At 32.0% G+C, this 24676-nt stretch overlaps 2 protein-coding genes across 6 annotated transcripts in view; one reads left to right on the top strand and one right to left on the bottom strand.

The window, feature by feature from the left end:
- LOC140444032 (protein kinase shaggy-like) overlaps positions 1-3180 on the bottom strand; it is a 59203-nt gene extending 56023 nt beyond the window's left edge. For 2 of the 3 annotated variants that reach the window (XM_072535618.1, XM_072535620.1), the window contains exon 1: positions 2807-3180. Coding sequence is in view for 1 of the 3 variants with exons in the window: in XM_072535620.1 (XP_072391721.1) it covers positions 2807-2891 (85 nt within the window). In the remaining 2 variants the exon portion in view is untranslated. Of the gene's footprint in view, positions 1-853; positions 1031-2806 lie in introns of those variants that run through there. The other variant, XM_072535619.1, reaches the window with a different exon arrangement.
- Positions 3181-4941: 1761 nt separating this feature from the next.
- Positions 4942-21776, top strand: Nrt (Neurotactin). 3 transcript variants are annotated; one of them, XM_072535617.1, is made up of 6 exons: positions 4942-5191; positions 6519-6814; positions 8498-8630; positions 12572-13385; positions 13489-14121; positions 17367-21776. In XM_072535617.1, the coding sequence occupies exons 2-5, from the start codon at positions 6613-6615 to the stop codon at positions 14086-14088; spliced, it is 1749 nt and encodes a 582-aa protein (XP_072391718.1). In that variant the 5' UTR covers positions 4942-5191; positions 6519-6612; the 3' UTR covers positions 14089-14121; positions 17367-21776. The 3 variants fall into 3 exon arrangements, with proteins under 3 accessions (XP_072391718.1, XP_072391716.1, XP_072391717.1); XM_072535615.1 differs by lacking the exon at positions 4942-5191 and adding an exon at positions 5764-5920; XM_072535616.1 differs by lacking the exon at positions 4942-5191 and adding an exon at positions 5764-5924.
- The last annotated feature ends 2900 nt before the right edge of the window (positions 21777-24676 follow it).

Raw genomic sequence — 24676 nt, 5'->3', positions numbered from 1 at the left:
ATATATATATATATATATATATATATATATATATATATATATATATATATATATATATATATAACTTCAATTAAAGCTCAATGATTAGGTCTGGAAATTTTCATTTCAGTATCATAAGAACTACCATAGGCTCTATTACATTTTTATGTTACTTTTATCTATTAGTTTTATAGTAATATTCATCTTTAATTTCATCTTTGCACTCTTATAACTTTGCTATTTCATTTTAATGTTCCAGTCTTGTAAATAAGAAAGTCTGTATACAAGCAAATCCCAAAAAATGCACTTGATATCCAAAACGAGATATAATCAATGTCAAATATATATTCCCTTTAATTATCAATGGCTTTCTGCCATCATCATTGTACAACATACCAAAGAAAATGTTTTTAAAAAATATAAATTCATGTTAAAAATTATGGCTAAGTGTAAAAACAGTAAAAGTCCATAGTAAAAAACAGATAGCACCCAGATATGTTAAAAACTACATAGAACAAGAGAAGAATCTGCAAGTAATATTATAAATATGCTGAGATGTCCTTAGTAGTTAAAATAACCAATAATTAGTGTTGATATTCACAAAATAAAATAGTTTTCAAAATGAAGCAAATATCAGGCAAAGAAAGAAAATAAATGATAATACTTAATTTATAAAATATATTATGTAGATAAAACTTTAATTTAGTAACACCAACAGAAATATAAAAAAAACATATCCACAGGGAGCCTTTAGATTCGGATATACTAACCATACAAATTCAAGTACAAGTAAATACACTTGTAGTTCCCGAATCAAATGCATCCCAACTTTTATTGTCTATCTTAACCTAATTAATTCATATTTAATACATACCACTATAAAAATCAATTTCTTTATGGACTTGTAGGTACTTGTGTATTTCACAATATAAATATACAACTATAATAATAATTCACTTGTAGACAATGACAATTTTTGTGGGGTTTCAGCATATTTTAAATAAATTACATTCTTTACCTTCTGTGTTTAATAAATAGGAAGAAATTAATTTTTGACAAACTTCATTGTGACTTTGAAATAAGGAAAAATTTAGTTTTCAGATGAAATATTTCAGAATTGACAGTATAATAAAAAGGTATTTAAAAGGCAGCAAAGAAATGATTATAAAAACAATTCATCTGTGAAAATTGAGTCTATATGGTATTTATACTCCTTAAAACTCTAAAGAATTTAACTCAGAACATGATACATCCAAAAACTTTCATACCTGATGTATCACAAGCCAGTTTTATTGTATTATTGCTAGATATACTGTAAGCAGTAAAAAAGGAGTACCAAGTAATCATAAAACCAACATAGCACTTTTACTGATGAAAAGATGATGTTTAAATGATGTTCTGATGAATGAATACATCATATGTCCTGAATACATTCTTCAAGGACATCTAAATTCTACTCAATTGTAATCAAAGAAGTGAAATATCAAAATGAATGCAATACAACACACACATTTCATTTGAATTACAAGAAAGTGATGTTTTGCAAATAAGAACATATATCCACAAATCCACAATAGGTTTCAATCAAAAAAATGAAGAAAGTATGTTTCCTAAAGTAATTACATGCTGCAGATCAAATATTAGCAGGATCCTTGTTAGAATAAACAATGTGGTAATAAGTTTTAAAACTTAATAACTTCGTAAAGGTAAAATTTATTACATTTTAAAATATGACATCTTATTCCTAGTTAGTAATATAATAAAAGACATGCAAACACATAGATACTAAAATAATGACATTGAATAATGATAAGAAGTTAAAACTGGAAATTTTGTCCTGCTGCAACATGGAGCGTATCTCTGAACTTTCTGGTTGCTCAAATAAAAGATCAAATACTGCTAATACAAGATACTTCCAAGTTGTAGTAGGGTCTTTATTTAACTACTTAAATATTTCATTTGTAAACACAAAGCCAAAATATGTCAAAATTCTATCTATTAATCTATTATCAAGAGTCTGTTAATAAGAGGTGAGAGGCAAGAATCCCATACAACTCTCATAGATCATAGATCATTGTAACTCTATGTAGCAGTTAATGTAATTAGAAAAACAGAAAAAATTAACATTAACATAGAACTGCAGGTATAAATATATGAGACAACACAAGATAATAATGGAAAGAATAAGAATTGTGACAAGTAGAAGATATAATAGAATGAATATCAGGGAGTCACTAGGTAACAGAAAATTTTAAAAAGAAACATCACTCAAATCTGGCTTAAATTACCTATCATTAATTTTATATTTAATATAATTATTCACCTGTGTTACCTAAAAAATTAACTAAGTGTCATCTATACATCCTGTGTAATCTATAATAATGTCAAGTAAGTTTGACAGTAGATCAAGTTGGTAACTTTACATTTTTATGGTTAAGTAGATTACATAAAGATTGCTTTTACTTAATATGTTTTCCAATTTCATGATGAAACTAATTATGCTAATAACATATAAATGAAAAGACATTTAATTATGCAGAAAGAACACCTAAATCATAAACTGTAACACACAAATAACATCTTATTATATCATTTCAAGAGTAAAAACCTTTATAATGGTTAGCAGGACATCATCAGTATAATTAGCTAATAAAATTCTACTACATGATTTAGGACAATAGTGAGAAAATCCATTACATCAATCCACTGTCACTTTTTGATACAATTTACAAGGTTAAGTACGCAAATCTTTTTAAACATTCAAGTTGTGATACTTTTATGAAATGAACATATTGACTGGGTGATTTAATGAATGAAGCCTACTTACTGCTGATTTTCATGCCCCCCAAAGGTGGATTTTTAGCTTGTTTGTTGCCCTCTGCAAAAGAAGTAGTTCTTGGTCGGCCGCTCATATCTTCAATTTAACTCTTTTCTAAAAATTCATGGGTTTAACACATTTCTTGAAGACACCCTTTTTTGGATCTGGTGATCACTACAGCCTTTTACACATATATAGTCATTTGTTCAAATGTTGACACTGTTTGATATATTTCACAATATCCTCAACGCGTCAACGAAAATATATAAATATCACTTTTGTATAAATTATTCTTATTAAACCATTTTTTTCTTAAAATGGATTTCACTTCACGATTAATTTTAGCTTAGTTCGTAGCTGTCATTAATGTCATTGTCATAGAATAAACTCTTCTTTTTCGTCTGCTTCTTATTACTAATCCATTTCTACTATTACGATGTTATTGTTTACAGTCAGGATCTATTTTACAGTACAATTTTTTTTTAAATATTTCCAATATAGTTTTAAATTGTTAATTACACAACAATACCACAGAAAAATAAACAATCAGAATGCCTACTCTGCTTGAAGAAATAAGTACGCGCATGTCGTTGGCACAAACAGAACCAGCCATGTTTTAAACGGAACCAGTGCTGTTCAATGACATTTTATCTGGTGTGCATAGAAAAATTAACAGAGTGTGCAACTATGGACATAACATGCACTATTTTATTCGTACTTTTAGTTGAAGAATAGATTAAATTATTTCAAATGTACTGAATTATTAATGTCTAAAAATTTAAATTACAGTTCTGTCGTAGCTTGTCACAAATTTCTCAATTCGATTCTATGTTTCCGTTTAAAATATGGCGATCGCGTGCTGACAAACTTCAAAGGCGGCATCTGAGAGTAGGCATTCTGATTGTTATTTATTCTGTGACAAATACTTTATATCATAAATGATATGCAACGTATATTAATTCAATTGTAATTAATAAAATAAATAATATAATAAATTGAAAATAACATTAATAGGTTACATAATTACAATTTTTATTTTAAGAACTTGTTAAACGATTTCAGAATTGGAAATTAAAACGTCAAAACAAAAATTTAACGTCTATTGCCATTCATTGTAGTTTATTCCCATATATAAAATACTCAACGAAAAAATGGCGCAAAAAAAATAGTTTCAGAGCCATAATCATTAATAGTTAACGTCAAGTAAGTTTGATTTTTAAATTAAATATTATTTATTTAACAATTCATCGAAAAGTTTATTTAGAAATTGATTTTAAATAATTAAGAAATTGTTACTTTATCATGCATTCTTGTGAATTGTTTTTCAGATGATACACAAATTGTGTCTATGTACACAACAAACTACTCCATCCATGTCTATTTCCATGGCATAGCATAGACACAAATTTGTTCCTTATTCTGTGTCCATGGTATGCTGTGATTTGAGACACTGCCACAGCATAATTATGCTGTGATTGCGCATTGAGTTATCACATTATTATCAAAATTAAATAAATTAAACCGGCAATGATAAACACCAAATATATAATAAAGTTATTATTTTCAAACAAAATATAAAATATATCTGATGGTCAATTTAGTAATATTATTTCGAAAAATGTATTTTAAAAATTAAAATTTCACAAAGTTTTAAAATACTTAAACAATTTGGCAACCTGGATGTTATCATTTCGTGAGTTTCTCCCTGACAAAACCACAGTATATACCACAAATAGTAGTGTAAGTGAAATAGGAAAAAGTGTGGAGAATCAATTGTATGGGTACAGCCGCTCATAATGGGACGGCGCTACTAGTCACGTTAGGTGGAGCTATGACATAACAAGAGGCGTATGACGTATGACCAAAGAGTCTATATTCTTTGGTATGACGTTGATGTAAGTGCTGTTGCCATGGTTTCACTAGTTTTTAGTTTTGCATATTTACCCAAATATTGATTGTAATATACAATTTTTTCCAAAAAAACAAGGATTGTAGCGAATTTTACTAAAATCACAACTTAAATTTACAATTACTTATTTCTAAAGAATTTGGAGTATACACCGAAAAAAAAAAAAAAAAAAATGTGTTAGTGGCAACGTTGTAATTTAATACACGTCTTTGCACTTGCAAATGCAAATTGCAAATGGCATAGGCATGGCGTTGTAAAAACAAAAATTTCAGATTTCAGCTTATATTTACCATCCCCTGTCCCTTTTACCCTTAGCGTTACCCTAATAAACATTGCTAAAAGGGAAGAAGGTACTATACCAAAATGTATAGTATTCCAAATCGAAAAAATCAAAAGAATATTTTTTGTGGATGGGTGAAAGTTAAAGTTGGAAGAAGGGCTATTAAATATTCTGAGGATTAGGAGTTCATTTTTACAAGCACCAGGTAAGAACAGCACCTAATTATACCAATCTTTTGTTAGTAAATAAAAACTCAATACTATTTCATACATTTTGCTTCTGTAGTTAAATTACCTTTAAATCTTGACCAACATGAATCTTTTATTTACATAGTATATAACAAGGGTCAGGATATCTGTGTTTTATTTTCTTGTTTTCGGGACTTTGATTTGTTAATGTAATGGAAAACAGATTATGGTCATAAAATATTAAAAACTTTCCTGTAAGATAATATATACTCTCTCTGATATTATGTTATACATTTATAAATAAAAATGCATAAGTGTATACTATATTTTTGGATAGAGAGAATATATTTTTTGGCATAGAATAAGTTTTTATTTTATGACTATTAATTTTCCACTAAAAGCATACTTTTTGAATTTTGTTGCCTAAAATTCAGAGCATATTTTTTTAATTTGCCACCTAAAATTTAAAACCTACATTTTAAAATTGTCAGCAAATGAAATTAGTTTCGGCCCGTCCACACTTGGCGCTAGAAACTTTCTCCCAAATCTTTCTATGGGACTTACCTTGCTAGAGGGCTATGTACTCTGACTCTGGATAACAAACAAAATCCTTTTGCTGTAAAAACATTACAAATTTAAAAAGAACTTCCAAATTGAATGACAGATTTTAAGATAATATAATTTTATAACTGTTTTTGGAACTTAATTGTACACAATTGGTTAATGTAAGGCTCAAAAGTTTTAATGTAGGTATAATTATTTTATTTTTTTTTTTAATTTTTAAGCTACTAATATTTATGTCAATTTGTTAAAATGTACTAAAGAATAAAGATACATTTTATATTCTTTGGTTATAAGCTAAAATATATACTTCTCCCCCAATAGTAAAATAATGGAAATTTCATTAATCTATTGGGCAAATTTTAGTAGATTATAGGCTGAAATAAATCTAAAAACCAAATATTACTTTGGCTCTGTTTACCTGAAATTAAATTTGCTAAAATGATCATAAAATCAAAGAATATAGACACATACAACTATCAACCTCTATATTCTGTAATAAAACGTTTTGAAATATTGTTTCCTATCTTTTTATTGTCTTGACATCAAAATATTATTTCTGAAAATTCTTCACTTGTCATGAGTTTGAATGTTGTGGAGAATGGGGCTTTGTTTTCAAAACCATTAGATAGCATAGCTTTGTGTCAATAATCAAATTACCAATATCCATTCATTAAGTAACCTCGCATATTGTAGGTATAAACTTTTTATGGTTTAATAATAATTAATTGTTTTTACCTATACCTTGTGCATGATTGAATGATAACACTAAATTGTTTTTAGATAACATAAAAACTCAACCTACAATTTGCAAGCAGTGTATAAATATGGAATTAAGTAATCTATAAAACCCAAATCAAGTTCTACTTTCTTTAAAATGAAGAACAAGATCACAAAAAATGAAGGACAAGCAGCCATAGGCTCAGTGGAAACTTTTGATGATCAAACTGGCCAAGAGAAGCTCATTGAAGCAAACAAGAAGGTTGTGTTCCCCCAAGATAGTATTGATTCAGACAAGGAAAGTCAGTCTAAAGTGGCATTGTTTATTACCAAATTAAATGCATATAAAGTTGCTATCAGTAAGTTATTTATTGTTTAAAACTTCTTATTAGTAAACTATTGTAACATGAAATATGGTAATTTGGTTTGTAAATGATTTGTTTAACATGATTTTAGAACATTTCACTCCGTTAGGAACATATTAACTTAACATTTGTCTTGAGCACACTTAAAAGCTGAATTTAAAATTGTTTCTTTAAAGCTTAAAATTGTTTAAATTCATTAAATAGATACATTTTGGTAAGTAGACTTCTGATGCGAATTTATGTTAATATTTTAAACCAAGACCAAATTTACAATCCAAGTCCAAATTTAGAAATGTTAACAACAATTCTTTGACTGTGGTGAGAAAGCACATAAGTCATTTTGCCTACCTTGCCTAGGTACCTCTCAATCCGTTTTATAGCCCACAATTAGACCTCACACAATTATAGACCTCAGTCACTGAATTTCTGAAGTGGAAATTAAAATGTCAAAATAAACATTATAAATTGAAATTGTAGTTAAAAATGTATTAAATATATTAAGATCACACAAGAAAATAGCTTCAGAGCACTACTCTTTTATGTAAATCATATATCTGTATCTCTCTGATTTCACCATTTTTAAGCACTCCTCTCATATATTATATTGAAGCTAAAATTAGATCTATTTACATTGACTTCAAGTATTTATTAGATAAAATAAGTTTTTTATTACTTCTACTTTTTCATGTTTTATTCTTTCTTCTAATTTCTTTTCTGGTCTCCAATAGAGCAGTTTTCTTGCTACAGGGTGCTTTGATTTATTTCGATTTTTCTAAAAATGTAAGATTTATCAACTGTAAGACATTTATCAACTAAGGCTAATTTTATTAAGCTTACTTATTTTAACTTACTTTAAAAATCAATTGTCGACTATATAATCAGAATTATCATCAGTTCGAGCTACAGCCCTTCGTGAGCCCTGGTCTGCCTCAAAATATTCTTCCATCCTTCCTTGTCGAGTGACTATATGCTCCATCCCCTTACTACAATCTCTCTTAAATCGTTCTGCAGATAATCAGAATACAAAATCAAAAATGACGGTTTCAAATCACCACATATTTTGAGAGGTTCTGTAACTGTTTTGTTGTGGATCCATGTTCATTAATTTTACTGTAAAAATTTTTTAATTCTTAATTACCTTTTCTAGAAATTTATAATTTCTCATCAGTTTTAGTAGAAGTTTTATCGATTTTACAGGACATTTCTCTGATTATTTTCATGTAAATGGCTCAAAAATGGAAAAATTGTAGTTAGCCACATTTGGAACCAAGCCATTGATAAGTACTACAATAAAATTTAAGCTTTTATTTTAGTGTGTGCAATCAGCAAAATCTCCTTTGTTTTGTACTACTAATATGAACTTATTGAAGAAGTTCTTAGTGAATTTTGTTCTTGATCAGACTTGTATCTCCTTTTCTTAGAACATCAGATCTTGCTGGTTGTTTTATGTTGATAGAGTATTTTTTGCGGAGATGCTTTGTATATTCCAGTGTTGCTGCGTTTTGTTTTTGTTTATATTTACCTATTGCTTTTGGTAATAGATTGGAATAAATATAATGAATTATAATAAGCCAAATAAACCGTAAATATTAAGTTTTCATATATTTTTATATAACATTGTATATTTCTTTCATTTAAGTACATCGTTTCCTAATTTATTATTTTTTGTTTTTGTAGGTGGATTTCTTGTATCTTTAATAATCATAACAATCATAGTTATAATTTCACTAGTTGGAAGTAAAAGTGTCAAAGAACCTTCAGGGTATGGTACATATGTAGCAGCACAGACTGGATGTGGAAGAATTGAAGGGTAATGTACTTTTTATATTAATTGAATTTATATTAATAAAAGAGATGATCCAGAGATAATAGAATGTAAGACTCGTTTAGACATCTTGTTTACAATGAGCAGAGTTAACCATAAATTCTATGATTCCTATAGACAGGTAAAAAAAGAATATAATAAGAAACTAATAACAAAACGATCAAAGCTATATGAAAACAGGATGTCTGAAGCTGCCAACAAAAATAAATGCATGTGGCAAATTGTTAGTGAAATTAATGGTCAATTAAAAAGTGTAAATTCAATAAAAGTAGAGGGTAGTCCTCAAGAGATTGCTGATAAATACATGATCCACTTAAATACTACTTTAAATAACACTTTATCTCAATTACAATACACTGAATATAAAGACAACATTGCAAGTAACATAAGTTCAGTGTTTGTCGCACCTGTGACAGAAACTGAAATTATGGATATAACTAAAAATTTAAAAAACAAAATGAGTTGTGGAATTGATGAAATACCCACTAAAATCCTTAAACTTTGTATAAAGGAGATAGTGAATCCTCTCACTACAATCATAAATAATTCACTAAAATCTGGTGTATTTCCTGAATGCCTGAAAACTGCCATAGTAACACCTGTTTACAAAAAGAGTGATCCTAAATTAATTAATAACTATAGACCAATCAGCCTTCTATGTTCCTTTTCAAAAATCTTAGAAATGACTATGTATAGGCGGATAACAGAATTTTTAACAAAATGTCATATTATTAGTGCAAATCAGCATGGTTATCAACAGGGAAAATCAACTCAGACTGCGATTTTTCAATTTGTCTGGGATATTTTGAAATGTACTGAGATTGGTCATATGGCTTTGGGTCTCTTTTTGGACCTATCAAAGGCATATGACTGTTTAGTGCATGACCTATTATTTGATAAATTGGAGAAATATGATATACGTGGACCAGCATTGAACTGGTTCAAGTCCTACTTGGCAAATAGGAGACATTTAGTAAAAATACATAAAAACACTGAAATAGGCATCTCATCTGAAAGCACTATCAATATTGGAGTACCACAAGGAAGTGTGATTGGTCCTTTACTGTTTGTGATCTATATTAATGATCTTCATGGTCTAGTGGCTAATACTACTTCCAGCATAACAAATTTTGCAGATGATACAAACATTTTAGTCAGTGGTAAAGACATGTCTGTTCTAAGCGTTAATTCTAGTTTAGAGTTCCAGAAAGCTAAAGACTGGTTTTCTATGAATAGGTTGGTTTTAAATCAAAATAAAACAGATCTTCTTTTGTTTAAGACAAATTATGCACATTCAGATATGCCAAACAGTATTATTGTAAATAATGACACTTTAAATATTAGCAGCAGTACCAAATTTTTAGGATTATATATTGACAGTTTTTTATGTTGGGATAAACATGTTGACCAGTTATGTATGTCTTTGAGTAAAGTGATTTACAGCTTTAGAGTTCTAAAAAAATACATGAATAGTAACTCATTAAAAACAGTGTATCATGCTAATTTTGAAGCAAAATTTAGATATGGTCTAATAAATTTTGGCCACAGTAGGGACATAAATAATGTATTTCTGGTTCAGAAAAAAATAATCAGAGTTATGTTTGACTTAAAAAGTAGGGAATCATGTAGAGGGCATTTTAGGAGTAATAATATTTTAACAGTTTATGCTGTATTTATTCAAGAATGCTTACTGTTTCTATATAAGAATAAAATACTCTTTAGGAACTTTGAGCCCAATAGTATAGTAAATACCAGGTTATATAATTATAAAATTCCAATACACAGGTTAAGTATAACAGAAAAAAACGCTCTTTATTGCTGCATCAAATTGTTTAATAAACTGCCTGAACCTATTAAAAGGGAGGAAAGATTAAGTTTGTATAAACATCAAATATTTAAATTACTGGTAGCTCTTGAGCCATATTCTGTGGAGGACTATTTGTATATGTAACGGTTAGGAATAAGTAAATAATATTTTCGTTTGTGACACTGTTTTTTTTAAATAATTTTATGTTCACGGAATGTATATTATTTTCTAAAAATAAAGATATTGTTATGTTATGTTATTCTAGAATTTTGGAAATAAAATATATGTGAATCAACACAAGTGATAGTGTAGTGTCAAAACAACATTGAATATCGACTCTATAAATTTAATCTACATCGTACAAGTTGGGTGCAAAATGCAAATTCATTCAATGTCTCGACTTAAGTAACAAAACGATAACATTTAGACAATCAACTTTATTAGTAGTCGCTGGCGTGCAGAAACAATTCAAATCTTGGCCAAATATAATTTTTGTCCTGTCTTTATGACAGTGACAGACAATGAAATATAAGGTCTTTAAACAACTTTTACTCTTACATCCAATAACAGCACATTTAAAATATTTAAATTTCATAGCAAGTTTATTTTTTCATTGGTATTGTGTATTATCTCATTAGAAAATGACATTCTTAAGAGAAAAACTGATTTTTTCTATATAATACAATGTAAACTGCAGCAGAGTAGGACTCGACGGCAGATATGACACTTTGGCAATGTGGAGGGGGTACAAGTACAAGTTATCCCAATACGGGAGGTTCCGAAATTTGCCAAGTTCATTAGCTTTAGTAAAAATTCAGACTGAGGCTTCACTTCGAAATTCATAGCTGTAAAAAATTCCCTAGAGTTGATAATCTTGGAGTAGAAAACTTTTAGTTCTACTGTTTTTTCCTAATTTATTAAGCAGTAACTTACATTATAGTACAGTATAGTAGTATACTGTATATAGTATACTGTAGTATAGTACAGTAATACCGTCATTATGTTTTATTACTTACTTTGTTTGGAGTACCAGAAACTGAATTCACTACGAATTTTGACCAGGATGTGGAATGCAATTTTAGATTCCCTTGCCGAGTAATTTATCCAGCTGTTTGTTTCGCAAATTTTAGGAAACACAGTGGTAAAAATTTGAATTCGGTTTCGCTAGGTAGAAATCGTTTGATTTCTCTTTTTGTTTTTAGATGGCGTAGTTACGTCCGTATATAGTTATTTTAATAACTATTGTCTAGGACGGGAGAGATTTTTGTTTTGGTTCAGAGCAGTGGCTATACCGTTTTGACGAGACTTAAGGAGGTCGAAATACGTATCAGCGGTTGTCGCTGCCCTGTATCAAAACAAAAATCTAATACCGTCATTATGTTTTATTACTTACTTCGTTTGGAGTACCAGAAACTGAATTCACTACGAATTTTGACCAGGATGAACGGCATGTGGAATGCAATTTTAGATTCCCTTGCCGAGTAATTTATCCAGCTGTTTGTTTCGCAAATTTTAGGAAACACAGTGGTAAAATGAAAAAGACAGAAAAGATTTGATTTCACGTTCAAAGCGTCTATGTATCTGTTGATACGTATTTCGACTTAATAAGTCTCATCAGAACAGTTATTCATAGCCGTTTTTAACGTGAAAAATAATCTTCTCTGTCTTATTAGGAAGTAACAATAAAATGGCTTCGTTATGGACGCAATAGCGACATCTGATAGAAAAATCGGTAAGATAGTTTCGAAACAAATTCAGATTTCTGCTTTAATCTGGAGCCTTCTAAAAATTGCAAGGCATAGCCAGACGTTGATAAAGATGTTAAGGATTTCTGCTTAGTTGACGAGACATGTCGTGGAATGCAAATTTTAAATTCCCCATGTCTCTATTAACATCTTTATCAACGTCTGGCTATGCCTTGCAATTTTTAGAAGGCTCCAGATTAAAGCAGAAATTTGAATTTGTTTCGAAACTATCTTACCGATTTTTCTAACAGTGGTAAAAATTTAAATTCGGTTTCGCTAGGTAGAAATCGTTTGATTTCTCTTTTTGTTTTACATTATTTTGCTTAAGAATAAACAATATTTAATGCCAGTTTTAATTGTATTTATTTATGTAGGTTAATGGAAGATAGTGCTTTTACATTTCGAGGCATCCCATATGCTAGACCACCTGTTGGAGATCTGCGGTTTAGACATGCGCAACCACTGGACGATGTAAAGTACTGCTGGAATGGTACGTTCTTAGCTCACAACTCCAGCGATGTTTGTCTTCAAGTACTCAGTAATGGCACGATAATAGGTAAAGAAGATTGCCTAACTCTGGATGTTGTTACTCCATATGTGAGGTACGATAATCCCCTTCCAGTGATTGTGTTAATCGGTGCTGATAGTCTCATGGGCGGATCTCCTAGTAAGCTCAGACCGTCTGCACGGTATGCCAGATCGAGAGATGTAGTCTTTGTAAGACCTAACTTTAGGATGGGAGCATTGGGGTTTCTCGGTCTTGAAGTCCTTTCAGAATCAGATCGTTCCAGAACATCGGGAAATTATGGCCTGAGCGATATTTTAGCTGCATTAAAATGGGTACAACTGAATATAGAACACTTTGGCGGCAACAAGAACTCAGTTACAATATTCGGTCATCGAGCAGGAGCCACACTGGTTACAGCACTTACTACAATTCCAGGAGCTAATAAATATTTTATACGGGCCTGGGCGGCGTCCGGCGGAGCTATTTATCCCAAGAAAGAGATAAAGAAATCACAGAAAGAAAATCACAGCTTCCTAGAATCTGTACAATGCGAAGATGTGAATTGTTTGAGAACAGTAGATGCTACGAAGCTTGTCGCTGCAGTAGAAGATACTTGGAGGAAACCTCAGCCTGATTTACCATTAATCGATGAAGTTCCAGAAAACAGACACGAATGGTTGGTAAGTAGCACAAGTTTTCCATACAGTTTAAAATATTAATGTGTGCATTTATAAAAAATTTTTAGTGCTTTGGTAGTATTAAACAAAATATTGTCTGCTTTAGATATTGGATGGTCGCATATTGAAAACATATCCCCACGAAGTATGGAGTGCCAACGTTGATAGACCCCTAAATCTAATTCTGGGAACCACGGCTCATTCTGGAAGCTCAAAAAAACTGTTAATGAAACATACAGTTTGGACGAAAGAAATGATCAAACAACACATAATGGAATCGTTTTTATCGCAATCGACTCTTCTAGAAGAAGTTTTAAAAATGTACCCTCTTACTTATCAAGGTTTAAGTAAAATGATATCAGATATAAGAATCGTCTGTCCGCTGTTTGCTCTGTCTACTGAGATGAGTAAAGTTCCTTTTTATGTTGTCACACAGACAAGATTAGAGCAGGATCTCGCTGATATTGACTCGGACGTAGACGCGATTCTAGGAAGATATGAACCGAGAACTCCCGAACAACGACGATACTTTTCTGCAGTGCAAGGATTGTTCTACCATTATGTTTGGAACGGTAAGATGGAAGATAATCTTATCGGAGAGAAGGTCTTGATTGTTGATCAGGATGTTTTACCCAACAACACGTATTCACATTGCAACTACTGGATTAAGAAGAATATAGTACCGAGATATGCCGCCCTTGACTAAGATCAAAAATGAAACACTGCTGTACATTTTTGGGTAAGTGAATATTTGTTTATTTTGTTTTTATGATAATTTACTTTACAATGTGCTTTATTAGCAGTGATATTTACAAAGCTAAATAGACCTAGAAAACCTAGGGCTAAAATACAATTAATATAATACTTATATATCACAAAACTTGTATTAACTGGGGCGGCTTCTAATCCAATCATACTTATTGCCTATTAAATTGGTTTACTCTTCTCCATTCATCACTTTTTTTTTTGCTATTTCTTCCCAACCATCAATTCTTTCTTGTCCTTTTCTTCTTTTCGTCATTGAGCCCAGTTTTAGAATCATTTTTGGCATCCTCTTCCTTTCCATTCTCATCACGTGCCCCATCTATCCCACTCTCTGTGCTTTTATGAAGCGAGTGATGCTTGGTTCGTTATACAGTTCCTCTATGTACCAATTTTGCATTGCAATCACCGATTAATTTTTTTATATCATGTTTTGGTAGATGCTCAAACTGATCAGTCAGTTGCTCGTAGAATAGATCTTTTGTTTCATCATCCTTGTCTTCTGATGGGGCGTGCATGTTAATTATACTTACATTCCTTTTTTCACCCTTCATTCGTATTAGTACCTTAAATAGTGCTATATCCTAAATTTCCGTTATTTCATTTCCCATTTGTTTAGTTTCTTGTAGAGCCATAACATATAATTTGTATTTCTTTATCTCATTGGTTAGCTCTTTAAACGCTCCCTCATAAAAAGACCCTCTAATATTCCAGGTCGCTAGTATAATCTCGTTTGTGCATTTTCTCTTTTTAAGCTCCCCTATCAGCTATCTTTTTTTTCTCCTTTCTATTATTTTTCCTATTTATACTTTCCCACTCATTATAACCAGTAATCATTTTCTTGCTCCTAAGTTGAGTCGTTTCCTACATATCAATCCTATCGTCCCTTATCAGTTTTTTGCTTTTTCTAATTTTTCATTCTCTCTATTCCACTTCCATGCCTCTCCATCTATTGTTATCTTACTAAAGCCCATTTTTACTTATTTTTCAGTTTTTCTTTCTTCGATTGCTCGTTGTCTAATCATGTCCTGCATTTTTCTTTCTTTTTTACTCAAATCGTGATATATAATATAAACTCGTGAGTCTTTCAAACTTCTTAGTTTGTATTTATTCTGCATTATTTTTTCTTTCTCAGAAACATCTTCTATCAGACAGGTATATTGTGCCAGTTTTCGTTTCACTTCTCAGGTGCCGGTTAAAGAATTCTGTTATTTCCTTTTTTATTTTTTTAGGATCTTCCAAGTCCATTTTAAGCCATTATCTACGATGTTTTTCTCTCTTTTTTCTTTTTCTAACAACTTAATAGTTTTCTGCATTTCTCTTAATTCTGCCTTCATTTGTTCATTTTCTTTAGCTGCTTTCTTATAGTTCTTTAGTTGAGTTTTATTACATTCTTTAAGTTCCTTGACCTCATCCCTAAGATTCTTTTGTTCTTTCCTTTGTTCTGCCATTTCCTGTCTCATCTCTTTTATTTCATTTTTTATGTCCATCCGCATATCTTGCATTAGTTTTAACAATTTTGGATCCATCATTTTCTTTTTTGACCTTATCGTTCTCCTACTTCTTCGGAACGCCTCACCCTCCTCTTCACTTTCGTTTTCACTTCTTCGCCTTTTCTGCCACTCATCATTGCGATCATTATCCATAATTCAAAATAAACACCGCGAAAGTCACCAATCCCGGGTCAACCCCTCAGAGGATTAATTTCTATCGGCGGTAATATTAGCAGTAAATGCATCAGTAAATGGTTTGAATATCCACAAATAAGAGAGAAGCTGTCCTGTGACATCCCTCCTTTTATACACTTTACATTAGTTTACACCGTCAATTTATTAAGTCTGTTGCTCTTAGTTTATTTAGTCATCTTGCGAATCCAAGTGGTGCTTTTCGAAGTTTTGCTTCTTCATTTATGTGATCTTTTAGTACGTCAAGGCAAGTTCTTTATTTTCTTATAAATCAGAGAGCAACTCTTTGTATTATCTTAATTTTTGATGGCTTTGATCTTTGAGCAACCATAAAAGGTGGATACCATAGGTCCAAATCGGTTTTATTAAACATTTGATCAGTTTATTTTCTATGGTCAGTTTGATGTTCGATCTATGAGCCAGCTCATTGGCCCTACTTTAATGTTAGTCTACGTTTACTTGTCTTGAATGTGAGGTTTCTATGTTAATTTCTTGTAAAGAGTTGATCCTAAATATTTAACTTAAATGCTGACTAGTATCTGCGTGCCATTTGTTGTTGTTGTCACTCAGTTCTGTCCATTGGTCAGTATGTTTGTTGACCCGTCGATAACTATGGTACAGTTCATACTATTGATGGCATCTAGCAGATTTTTGCCCTTCTGTCCTCAGGAAAACGTAGTATAAGTCAACGTAAAGTCTCTCCATGCAATATAAAGGACACTCCAGTAAAATATGGCGAACACTGAGCACAATATCACATACGTAGCACTGTGGATTTAATTCACTCTCTGGCAGATGTTTATGGGTCATGGCAGTGTGGCTTATTCTCAGACGAGATAGGATGGTTTGACGTAAACGCTTATTTTGGGTTGATTTCCAATGTAATATCGAATGTTTTACTTCTCGTAGTTTGGATGTTGATTGATTTCACATGGTCTTCCATGCATTGGTTACTAAGTTCTTGATTATAGGTTTTACATCTAGTTGTGTAATGCTTCTGGTTTCAACAGCTTCTGCACTCAAGACCGCTAGTTTTGTCAAGGAATCTACTTCTTCATTACCAGCAATTCTGATATGTGAAGGAATCCATACAAAGTTGACATTTATGTTCATAGTTTGCAGTTGGTTTAATTCTGATTTAATAAAAGTACTAGACTTGGATGACTAGGATATAAGGCAGTTACAGAACTTTTACGGGAATCTGTAATAATGACAGGGTTTTTGATACTATTTTCTACCACAAAATTTATTACACTGAGTATAGCGGTTAACTCAGCTGTGTAAATGCATGTTAATTTGGCTGTGTAAATGGTGTTTAATTAATATTTTTGTTTTATTAAACTGCTGCTGCTTCCACTTCCTTTATAGTTTTGGAGGCATCGGTATATACAAGATTATGGTTACTGTAACTCTTGGAGGACATATTAATATAACGCATTGGGGTGGTTATCTGCTTTTTTATATATGAAGAGTTTGATATTAATAGTTAGGAATGAATACTCTTAAAAATAGTGTTAATATTTTTTAAACTTTTTAGATATCTAAGAAATTTTAGAACTACGTTACAATCCAACATCAAGGCTACTAACATCTGCAGGATGCAGTCTAAAAACAATTATATTACACTCAGAAACTAAAATATTGGATTTGATTTAGAAACGCAATGGAAAACGCGACCAAACTGGTATTTCCTTCTCAAATTAATGAGACAGTATTTATTTAGGTTAGTCTTTAGTCTTTAAGAGATCAGTATTAGATTATATGTAAGTTTTTATGATAGATATATTTATACATTATTGTGTGCCAAACATTAAAATTAAAAGTAGAATAATAATTATTGCATCTATAAAGTCATCTGAACTACATATGTTGTATATTTGTTGTAAATATCATTTTTTGGAGTTCATTTCTTGAAAATAATCTATCCAGTGGTCCATTCTCAGTACTAGTACTGAGTTTGTACAAGTCATATTAATTTCAGAAAAAATGGCTAATACATTTCTTGGAGTTAAACGACCTCTTACAACATCCGGCACTCGAATCAAAACATTAGTCCCTCTTTTTAGGAGCAAATCTTTTATTTGACTCACATATCATATTTGATGCCTGAACTCTTATCATTTAGGATGGAACCCAAATAGGATGGCGAGGAGGGGAGTCTAACATGGCTAAACCGTATTCATTTTACAAATTCCCAATCGTCAATAGAACCACGTGTAAGCCAAACAGGGCCGTACTGATGTACGACCTATGTATCATATGATTTTTAAAAATATTTACTTTTGAAACTGTTAGTGTAAGAATTTCTTGAAATTTAATCATATCACAATTAAACTAAACTCTAAAAAATAACACGACCAGTAAATAACTTAACAATAACTATAACATAAATATAATACAATATATTAACTAAAAAATCAACACGATACAATTTGAATTTAAAATGCTGGCAAGTTGGGATCTGTAACATGAGAATCTGTCTCGCTTAAGGTAATAAATTATATTTAATAGCCTCTTGACGAATGAGACGGCGAATATCAACACGTGCTCATGCTTACTGATGGGAATTTGGTAAACGAATGACCTTTAGGTGTTAAGGTGGTCAGATGGGGAGGGGGGGGAGATGGTCTTAACATTCATACGGTAAAAAATGCTACATTAGCGATGGTAGAAACAAACTACATATTCATTAAGACGTATTCAGCCTTACACCATGGGTGTGAATTGGATTTCCACTGCTTAACATAGACATCCAATTATTTCGTACACTGGTATACACTGTACACTGGTTCTTTCAATATGTCCAAACTAGCAAACCTGTTTTGCTTACTCTCATGTTTCCCACTAGAAAGTTGGCAAAAGTATGTAAGTTCATCTATCTCGGATGGTATAAATTTTAAAATAACTGTTTTTCCTTAATTTTGTTAATTTTTAAAATTTGTAGGGCCTTAAATTTCCACAAACAATTTCTTTAATTAAACTTGTAGAGGGCAGTGTAATACTCGTGATGCGACTTCATTCCTGACTAAAAGTTTCTGATTCCGCGTTAATTGTCACTCATCATCTAGTGATAAGTTGAAGACGAGCTTGAAAACAGAACTGCCAGCTACTGAAAACTTTTAAGTGATAATTGATTAACAAATACCCTCTTTTTATTTTTTATTTTCTATAAAAATGTTTTCTAGACTGCCCAGAAGGATACAGTCATCAAAAATGTGTATATATTGGTCTACAACTCATATTTGCTCAATGATTTACCATATTTGATTAAAATATGATAAAAATACATGATATTCTAGATAATATTTTTGTCCGAGTTTCATTGGTGTATCCGTCTGGGATTAATAAAACAGTTTATTGCTATTCAAACGTTTTGTCGAATTGCCACTGCAGTCTGGACACACAAATAGCATTCGAAACAATATACCAAACACTACAGTTTTAGCCATACATTCTTTGAAAAATATCTATTCATTCGATTTTGAAAATATACAGATATTAGAAAAAGACTCAAATTATAATAAAATATGTATGCAATGTATGGAAAAGATACATATTAAAAAACAACCAAACTGTATCAATGACGAAACCCATATCAGTATGTCAGAATGCCTATGTATTTTCGTTTTTAGTAAATGGCCTATTTTCCTATTATTTTAGTTTTAAATACCGATAATGTAAGAAGTAGTCTAAAATATAAATAGTTACGTGTTCATTGATAATAGTAATTCGCCGAAACTTTTGAATAACGATTAATTGTTTTGTTAATCACACACCGATATATCGTAGAAATTCATAATAAAATATTACTGAAAAAATAAAGAAACAAAATGACATTATAGATGTATTAATTAAGATAATATATTTTTTATAAGATAACTATTTATAACATGTATTATGTCAAATACACTCAGTGAAATTAGAAGTGTTACACCCAGAAAGAAAAATTTCTTGAACTTAATTTTTTGGCAACATGATAGATTTGCATCAAGAATGAAACGATAACGTTGTCAAGAATTTTTATTAACAAGTAATGGGCGGCCATGGCAAAACATTAACGACAGCTTCTTGGAGAAAGTCCATACTTTGACGAGCAATATCGGGACGCGCGTTGTCTTAACAGACTAACAGGTCTACCTACTACTCCAAACCATTGGTCAGCAATTTGACGCGTAGAAGCAAAACGGTCTTGCAGAGCCAGTAATCTAAAGCGCCTATCTTGACGCCCTGTGATACGCCTCAGTTGATCAGTTGGTCTTCTTTGTGTTCCTCTACCTTCGTTTTTCCACACACGACAGACACGAATAACCGTCATTGCCGTACAATTAACAGGATGGCCAATTTCGCGATACGACAAACCCATATCTCTATACGCAATAATTTTATCGGTCTCTTCACAAAAAAATTTAAAGATAAAACTTTATTTTTACGAAAAGTAGAAAATATTGGTATTGTTATCATAGCATGTTTTAAATATAGTCATTCTGTTGTCAAATAATTTAGTTCAAGAAATTATTCCTACTGGGTGTAACACTTCTGTCACTGAGTATATAATGTGTATTTAACTATAGTAAGTCCTCCTCTTTTAGGATGCAGTGTGCATCTATTTCATCGTTAATTTGCTAGTATTAGTGTGTTATTTTTTGCTAGCCGATTCCACACGTCTTGTATTTGCGTAGATTGAATGTTATTTTCTTCCAGATCTCCTTTTATCCTTTATTTTACCTTACAGTATGAGATTTGCTGTAAACTATCATGAATCTCCCAACATGTGGTCCTAATATTACACTTTCCCTATTGTGGTATGCCTGCTTTTCTCAATGTCTGTTAGATGCCATTACTCGGTCATCGTGTCTCATTGTAACTGATTATATCTAGCTTCAGTCTATTCATCTCTTACTTCTTTCGGACCCTGGAGGCTGTTGTTCGCAACAGCCGGAAATTCTGTCAAAATTTGAGTTTAAGCATCAAAGAAACTATCAAGGAACTAGGCGTAGAAAAAACCCATATTGTTTTAAAAAATCCCTATTTCTAGTGCGAATTGAAATATTTCTGCAGAACAAATATTCAATAAGGGGGCTTAAGATACATTCCTGTCGCTTTTATACATGTGTTCATTAGTTTTTCTCTGCTACTTATTCTCCAAATCTTTCGTGCTCCAACTACTGAATGGAATAGGGAGAAATTTGATTTCTTCTATACAAAAATAAATTTTACAGATACGAATTTCGACATTTTGGAATATTATTTTGCTAGACAATAAAATTGTCTGTGGTTAAGATTTAGTGCTCAATAGAATAAGTGAACACCAATGATTTAGTTAGATATAAGTCTTTCAAAAAATTAAGCCATATCAAAATAGTTTTAAGACTAAAGCGTATTATGATTTTTTTTTACTGTGATATGTTGTGATTTTTCATGAATTTATTTATTAATTTAGTATTTTGTTTTTATTTTTATTCATACAATCGTATAGTTGGTCGCAACTAGAAATTCTAAACTAGTAGGATGAGATCACAAATAAAAAGGCATGGAGAAATATTATAATGAAAAAAGCCATGAGCCACAAGACTCACAGAGCTAATATAGTGTTATTATCTTAATGTGAATTTGTAATTACCGTAATTATAGTAATTATTGTTTGATTTATATTATAAGCTAAAACACGATAATTCGAATATGAAAAATGTGTTAAAATAGATCTATATTAAAAAAAAAAGAATTTAAATTTTTGTCAACCTATTTTTGGTACTAAAAATTTTTAAAATGATTTGATCAATGCTGTCTTTGGAATTTGAGGCCAATTATACTACTTTTTTTTTGGTTTTTTATTTTTGTTTTATATTTGTGATATTTTTATTTTTTATACGTTAACCTATAAAAATGTCTAATTAAGATTTATACAAAGATTAAATGTAATTTTAATATCTTTTGTAATAATAAATTTACAAAAAACAGTTTATATTTATTATATTTATCTAATGGAAGTAGGTTACAAAGAAGAAAGGAAATACAGTCATGTAGATAGCGCGCACTCACACACAAATGCGTCAAGAAAAGTGTTACTGCACACACAGATGGTCCCAGTATTTATAGGTGTGATCTTGCTTAACAGTGGCGATAAATTAACATTTACTAGAAGAGGGGCAAGTTTCATCATGAATTTTATTTCCATCAGCAACTGTTTCGTTAGGGGGAACTGTTCCTGCAAGATGATGGATGTCTACACAGTCAGTGATCATAATACGTTTCTGTGGGATATATCCATTGGACGGAGTACCGGAAGGACACACGCGGATTAATGCAATTGGTTGGAGGGTGAAATCTTTTGACCCAATTGCCTAGAAGTGGCTCTAGATGACAACCAAATCATCGCTGGAAACGGTGAAAATAAGACCGAGGAACTGAAAAGGGTTATGCGAGGTTATCGAGAGCCTGTGACACAAGTATGCCCGAAAACGCAGCACAAGTCAGCGTTTATCGGTACACTGGTAGAATCATCACATAAATGCTTTCCGTAAACAGTACCTCAGAACGAGAAGAGCATCTCAGCCTAGATTCGGCAAAACTCGGTGGATTTGGGGGCAGAGTACCAGAAAGCACGTAGAAGCCTAAATAAATCAATCAGAGAGAGCAAAAGACCATGCTGGATGAAACTTATGAAATGATGAAATGATGATGAAAAGATATAGAGAATGATCCGTGGGACAGGCCATATAAGGTTGTCATAAGTTATCTTAAAAGCCAGTCGAAGCCGAGAGCAACATGCTCTCAAGTCCTGGAGAGGATCGTTACTGCCCTCTTTCCTTGACAAGACTTACCCAACGGAGAATTACGAGTCTGAAGAAATCACGGAGGATCAACTTAGGGATGTAATAATAAGCTCCGGCGTGGATGGAATCCCGACCATAGCTTTAAAAGCAGCCTTCAAAGAATTATCGGCAATGTTTCTGGATGTCTACAATACATGCCTCAAGAAGGATACTTTCCTGCACATAATTATGGAAGTAATAAAGTTTATTCCTTCTCCCAAAAAGGAAGAAGTCATCAGATGAACAGCTGGTAAGATATTGGAACGAATAGTCCATCAAAGAATCGAAGTGGCAGTTAATCCGCTGCTTAACAGCAACCAATATGCTTTCTGAAGAGGATAATCAACACTGGATGTGATTAACCTTGTCGTTAACAGGGCAAAGTAGGCGATCGCAAGGACCAGGTGAAAGAGGAGTACGAAGAAGTACTGTCTGGTGGCCACATTGGACATCAAAAATGCTTTCATCTCCGCCAAATGAGAGTGCATTATGTGAGTTCTCACCAAAATGAAGGTATAGGAATATCTAAGGAGTTAGGGCAGTTTTATCACGGCTAATGCCGAACGTAGATGACCCAAAACAAAGCCGGAGGTCATTGCTGTGAGCAGTCACGTCAGTGTTAACATACGGAATATACCGTACGGACTGATACCATCGGAACCCAGCAATCACGGAGGAAGGTCTTATCAGTATATCGTCTTAGCACCTTGAGATTTGTCAGCGTGTTCTTCACAGTATCTGTGGATGATGTGAACGTCATCGCCAGGATACTATCTATTGCATTGCTAACTAGAGAAAGACAGTCATTTATCGTCGAAGAAGATTAACTACAACTACATTGTGTTTTGGTGAACTCTGAACAAAACAACGGCAAAACAGTCTGCGTTGATGGCAAATGCAATCTGCAAGGAGGATTCCGTAACAACAGGCAGGTGGACGCGTTGTCTTATACTACAGTTGAATATTTGGCTGGACCGTAAACACGGCGAGGTCTACTACTATCTAACGTTCATGCTCTGAGGACATGGCTACTTCGGAGCATATTTTATCGGTTCAAACATGACGATTCTCCAGAGTGCACGTCCTGTCCTGGAGCCAGTAAAGACATTTCAACTTGCTCCGCGACTGTAGAAACTGTCTTTAAACAGAAAATTCAATCAGAGACCTTATTAGGAGAAATGGTTTTATCGAAGGCAGCTTGGAACGCAATCAGAATATTTGCGATGGAAGTCCTTCCACACGTCGCATTGAAAGAAGACGAGCTGGGAGTAAAGGCGGTTAAAAGGAGAGAAACAATGACTTCGACAACCTCAAGAATTGAAGGATTCCACAACGGCGGAACCGCCGTTAGTCATGCAGGGGAAACAGAGGCAGAGGAAGTGTAGTATTTTTTTATTCGGTATTCTAATATACGTGTCTAAACATACCAGGCAGAACAACTAGTCCTGATGATACGTAAAAGCTACCCAAAAAAACAATAATGAATAAAATATTAAGGTGCAGTGAGGAATATGGACTCATTGAACCACAATACGAACGTAAAGCAGTGTGAGTACTTGGGAAAACTAATAACAACTTAGGAAAAAGCAGTTGCCAACTTTATAGAAATGAAAAAAGTTTATTGTAGCAGGGATTTAGCATTATTCTAAAAATACGATTTACTGTACAGTGTTCCGTACTCTGGAGTCAAATCGTGGAGGTTTAATCGAGATGCAATAAGAATAATTAATCCCTTAGAGATGTGGACATACAGCAAGAATCTCATGGGTGGATCACGTTCGTTGAAGTATTAAGAAAAGCGAAGAAAGAAAAAGAAGGTGAAAAAACGACAAAACAAAGAAAAATGCAATATCTCAGAAATGTAATGTGTGGAGAGCAATATGATATATAAAGAATGTAAGGGAATCGTATGTTTGGGGATCAAAACATCTCTTTAGAGCACTCACTTCGAGTAAATAGAGTCGAATAGAAGATTTCCAAGCTCGATAAGGGAGATGACCAAAACAAGGTAATAAAAAATAAAACAAAGGTTACA

This window comes from Diabrotica undecimpunctata, chromosome 6, assembly GCF_040954645.1.
Source record: "Diabrotica undecimpunctata isolate CICGRU chromosome 6, icDiaUnde3, whole genome shotgun sequence".
NCBI lineage: Eukaryota > Metazoa > Arthropoda > Insecta > Coleoptera > Chrysomelidae > Diabrotica > Diabrotica undecimpunctata.
This window is presented reverse-complemented; position numbering and strand designations above follow the sequence as displayed.

What these genes read in the sequence shown, in the direction of transcription:
- Nrt (XM_072535617.1), top strand. Translation starts at nt 6,613, where the DNA reads ATGAAGAACAAGATCACAAAAAATGAAGGACAAGCAGCCATAGGCTCA. An exon ending in TGCATATAAAGTTGCTATCA is followed by an intron (nt 6,815 to 8,497) that starts GTAAGTTATTTA and finishes TTGTTTTTGTAG; the next exon opens with GTGGATTTCTTGTATCTTTA. An exon ending in GGATGTGGAAGAATTGAAGG is followed by an intron (nt 8,631 to 12,571) that starts GTAATGTACTTT and finishes TTATTTATGTAG; the next exon opens with GTTAATGGAAGATAGTGCTT.